This window comes from Antrostomus carolinensis, unplaced genomic scaffold (assembly GCF_000700745.2).
Source record: "Antrostomus carolinensis isolate BGI_N321 unplaced genomic scaffold, ASM70074v2 scaffold22462, whole genome shotgun sequence".
Lineage (NCBI taxonomy): Eukaryota > Metazoa > Chordata > Aves > Caprimulgiformes > Caprimulgidae > Antrostomus > Antrostomus carolinensis.
In genome coordinates, this window is record NW_010301965.1 from 45,689 (window position 1) to 50,265 (window position 4,577).

A 4,577-nucleotide genomic window follows, 5' to 3' on the forward strand; every position below is an offset into this window, starting at 1 on the left:
AATGACTGAGTGCTTTTCTGCTGTCACGACAAGTTTTGTCAAAAAAATGAAGGAGCTTTAAGCCTTCTGCCTCAAAACCAAAATCTGAAAACAACTTTTAAAAAACAAGTTGAAGCCTGATCTCTGCCTAATGGACTGGCATATCATGTACCTCGTTAAACACCGTGCAGCCAAAACCAAACTCAACTTCCCTTCAGGTGAGTGAGGAGGTAACGAGATGGGGATTGCAAGACTTCCTGATTCAGTGAGAGAAAACTGCCCAGAAACAAACCTCAACCTCAGCAATCGGAGGAGGGATTAAAGCGTGTCAGCACCGTGTTATACCACTCCCCTGTCACCTAACAGCGCAAGATCAACTTTGCTGCAACAAATTTGTGATTGTCCAAATGAATAAAAAACTCTCTAAAAACATGCTCATTTGTTTATCTTTGGTAGAACTGCACAGTCTCTGCCTCTCCTCTTCTCACGTTTGCACACCCATTAAGGAATGTTATTTTTACTGCCCCACAAAGCCTCAGGTATCCTGACCCTGAGATGAAGGCATTTTGGGGGGGGGGGGGGGTTCTTTTTTTTCTTTTGAGATTTGCTGCAAGAATTTTTAAGGTGGGACTAACTACTGAGAATAACCAGGGACAAGTCTGACAGCATTCTCAACCTCACCCAGAGGAGCCCAGCAATTTCACTGTACGCACAAAAATGAAAACAGACATAGTTAGATCATCAGTCAAACACAAACAGGGAAAGGGCTGGGCCATGCAATGAAACAAAGGCTTTCCATTCTAAGTAAAAACTACTAAGGTTAAATTGATTCTATGTGTAAATATGTGTATGTTCTGATTTGGGAGATATAAGATCATAAAATTGAGATACAAGTGCTATGGCTGGTGACTCAAGAGCCCTGATTGAACAGCACAGGTTCATCTTAAAGGGATCCAGGGAACTGAACCCACTTCTGAAAGTCTAGAAGAGCTCACTTCTAATTTTTCCTTTGTTCTAAAACACTGTGTATCATCTCTGAAAGTTACTACCACCCATTTTGGTTACAAACCTAGTTACCAACGATGACCATGAGTAGCTCCTTGAGGCAACACCAGATAGGAGCACACCTCCCTCACTCTGCCCTTTAACCTCCTCACTTCTACCTGGTTAGAGTCAATGGGCCCTTGAAGTCATGCATTCAACTCTACAAAAGGGCTGACATAGTAATTTTGAACTTATGTCAATAAATATGAACTTGGATTCATATTTGAGTTTAGCTGATTTGTTCTGTTTCTCCTGTTGCCAATAAGACACTGAAGGCAACAGTATAATTGCGCTGAGAATCTCCATTTTTACACAAAACACACATTTGTGTTTGCTACTAATCAAACCATGAAGAGCACTGTTATGTTAGGGTTTCAACTTAGTGAAGACCAGCAGAAAGGTGCCAAAGATCCCAGGAACCACACTGCATTTAGCTGAGGCTGGACTGCCCATCACAGCTGACAGAGCAACTGCAGAACTGCTTTCAAAAGGCCAAGTTTTAGCCTTCTGGGAATGTAAATACTGCTGCTGTGTGCTCAGCTCTCACCATCACTAGTTGTGATCTGCTACCACAATACTCATCTGTTTAGTCAGAACTTCCAAGGAACACAAAGCAAGATGAAAACAAATTCAGATCACTGTTCTGCCACAACTTTATGGAACAAAGAGGGCAATTAAACTGAAAAGATCCAACTGTTATCCTGGCAGGATGGAAATTAAACGAGGGAACATTGAACTCTAAGCTGCACTTCCCTCTGCTGGTCATACTAACGTAATACCTATCAAAAAATAAATTCAGCAACATACAATTCATACCATTATGACAAGACTGGTTAACACTAATGTTTCCTACCCAGCCATATCCTGTTTATCTTACATACTCTCCTTAATGCTCTCTCCTGCTCTTGCCCACTTGCCTCATACCTTTGTAGGGTCTTCATTTTATCATTTACATTTGTCATCATTATTCTTCTGGTGATAAATGGCTTTTGATGCTGCAAAAAGTCCATCTTTAGTGGCAACAATGGTACTAAAGATCCTTCCACTCTCTTTTAAAACAACAAAGGTGCTGTATGCTGCCATTGGGAAGCAGAATATGCCATCTGGGCATCATTTTGAAGGAAAAAGCTCCATGTGGAAAAATATGCTGCAATACTAAAGACATGCACAGTATGTGCCACTGCAAGTGTTTCAGAACTGTCACATTTGAAATTGATTTACTGAAATCTTGATATTTAGTAATCCTCTTCTTGCTTTTCACGATTTGCATAAGTCAAAAAGAGGATGCTATAAAGTTCATAGCGCCTGCTTCACCTAGAAAATTGCTTTTTGTTGCTGAAAAAATGATAATTATCTTTTTACTTTTGGGTGCTCTGAAGTTGGAGCATTTGAGCAAGACATTTAAAGAAATTAGAACAGCAATTCAAAACCAGTTACTCTTAGAATTGTAACCTTTATTTCCAAGTGACTTACAAATAATAATGGTTATCAGCCTGCTACTGAATGGTAGCACTGCTGGGCAGCACAGTGTTCAAAAGAGCAGTAAGACTCAGAACAGATCTCCTGGACTATCACTTAACAGATTGTGGGAGCTAACCCCTACTGACACTTCAGCTCTGGGTTACAGGCAATATTCCCACTTTTACTTCCAGCCTTACAATCCCAAGTTTGAGAAAAAGATTATTCAAAAGCTTTTAGTTCAGGTATCTTGCACATTGAAGGAAAGAGGACAGTCAGAACACCAGTACCAGAGATGGCTTCTAGGTTACCTGAGCAATCGCTGCTTCGTTGTCCGCCAGCCCCAGCAAGAAGATCCTCACTTTGTCTATCTTCACTGGAACAGTTCTTCCTCTCCACTCCACCTCGCTCATCGTGGCAGCCTGCTTTGCTCGGGTTTGAGTTATCAGCGCCTGGAGAGAACAGACCAAACTTAGGAGCTTGAACTTTAAGGTATCCAAAACTGAACCTTTCAAATTCACATTACACTTGGCTGTTTTGAAATCAAAGGGCTTTTTAGGAAAGTGTAGGTTCCAATAGAGCCCAGGCTTGCTTGCTCCCTTCTGATACTGTTTCTGCTCTCAAATGGTGTGCTGCAGCAGTATTTGTGGTCAACAGAGTGATAATCATAGAATCACAGGCTGGTTTGGGTTGGAAGGGACCTTAAAGCTCATCCAGTCCCAACCCCCCTGCCATCAGCAGGGACACCTTCCACTAGACCAGGTTGCTCAAAAAAACGGGCCTTGAACCCCTCCCGGGGGGGCCCAGCCACAGCCTCTCTGGGCAACCTGTTCCAGTGTCTGACCACCCTCACAGTGAAGAACTTCTTCCTAATATCTCATCTAAACCTCCCCTCTTTCAGCTTAAACCCATTTCCCCTTGTTCTGTCATTAACTGCCCTTATGAAAAGTCCTTCCCCAGCTTTTTTGTAGCCCCTTCAGGTACTGGGAGGCCGCTATAAGATCTCCCTGGAGCCTTCTCTTCTCCAGGCTGAACAGCCCCAACTCTCTCAGCCTGTCCTCACAGCAGAGCTGCTCCAGCCCTCAGATCATCCTGGTGGCCTCCTCTGGACTTGTTCTAGCTGCTCCAGGTCTCTCTTGTGTTGGGGGCTCAAGAACTGGATGCAGTACTCCAGGTGGGGCCTTAGGAGAGCGGAGTAGAGGGGGATGAATGTTTCAGCTTGAAGCATGTAAATAATTTACCTCCAGTTTTTCTGCAAGAAGACCTTCAGTGCCACCAGACCTCAGTCTCATCTGCATCAACTCATTCATAGCAGACTGGTCACCTGAAAGAAGTCACAAATTGAGATCACATTTCCATCCGAGTTCACAAATCATTTTAATACAGAACAGCTAATCCATAGATTTTATACTGGCAATCTGGGGGACAAAGGGGATACATTTGCAATTTCATTCTGACTTCATAAGCAAGCTACTGCAAACTAATTCTGCCTTTCTACACAAAACCACACGCACAGCCGTAAAAGGATTGTATTTCTCCACTGCTAAACTGACACAGAATGTGTGCAGAATTTGCCCAAAATATTATGGATTTACTCTGATGTCACTTTGGCATTTAACTAGCAAGTCGATATTCCTTTCCTGTGAACAAGCCTTCCTCTTTGTTGGAGATAAGGTACCTCCTGCTTTCCTTACCAATGTTATAGGCACAGTAGCGAATGTTGGGTGAGATCTCTTCCACAAGCTGGTTATACAGCACAGCTTGTTCCTCTGTGAAAGCATTGGCCAGTTTTTCATAGATGGTCCTACAGCACAGAAAAGAATATTAACACTGTGGTGCGTGTCACTTTGTGAGATGTATCTTACGGGAAGAGTTTGTGTCTCTACTCTGGAGGATGATATTTCTTCAGTAGTACTTCCCAGTTAAGGCCACAATTAACTAAACAACTCACAGAGCTGCTGTACGCACAGTGCAGAAACTTACTCGACTGATCCAACAGTATTTACTAAACGAAGCTGGTGAAGCCGGGGGGGTGGTGCGTGTCACTTTGTGAGATGTATCTTACGGGAAGAGTTTGTGTCTCTACTCTGGAGGAT

General features: G+C 42.9%; 1 protein-coding gene across 1 annotated transcript in view; it reads right to left on the bottom strand.

Moving 5' to 3' along the window:
* Positions 1–4,285, bottom strand: part of SRP68 (signal recognition particle 68) — a 9,422-nt gene extending 5,137 nt beyond the window's left edge. The window contains exons 1-3 of the mRNA XM_010163674.1: positions 4,176–4,285; positions 3,723–3,805; positions 2,793–2,933 (exon numbers count right to left, since the gene is read on the bottom strand). Of these exons, the coding sequence (XP_010161976.1) occupies positions 2,793–2,933; positions 3,723–3,791 (210 nt within the window). The 5' untranslated portion in view covers positions 3,792–3,805; positions 4,176–4,285. The remainder of the gene's footprint in view (positions 1–2,792; positions 2,934–3,722; positions 3,806–4,175) is intronic.
* Positions 4,286–4,577: the final 292 nt, after the last annotated feature.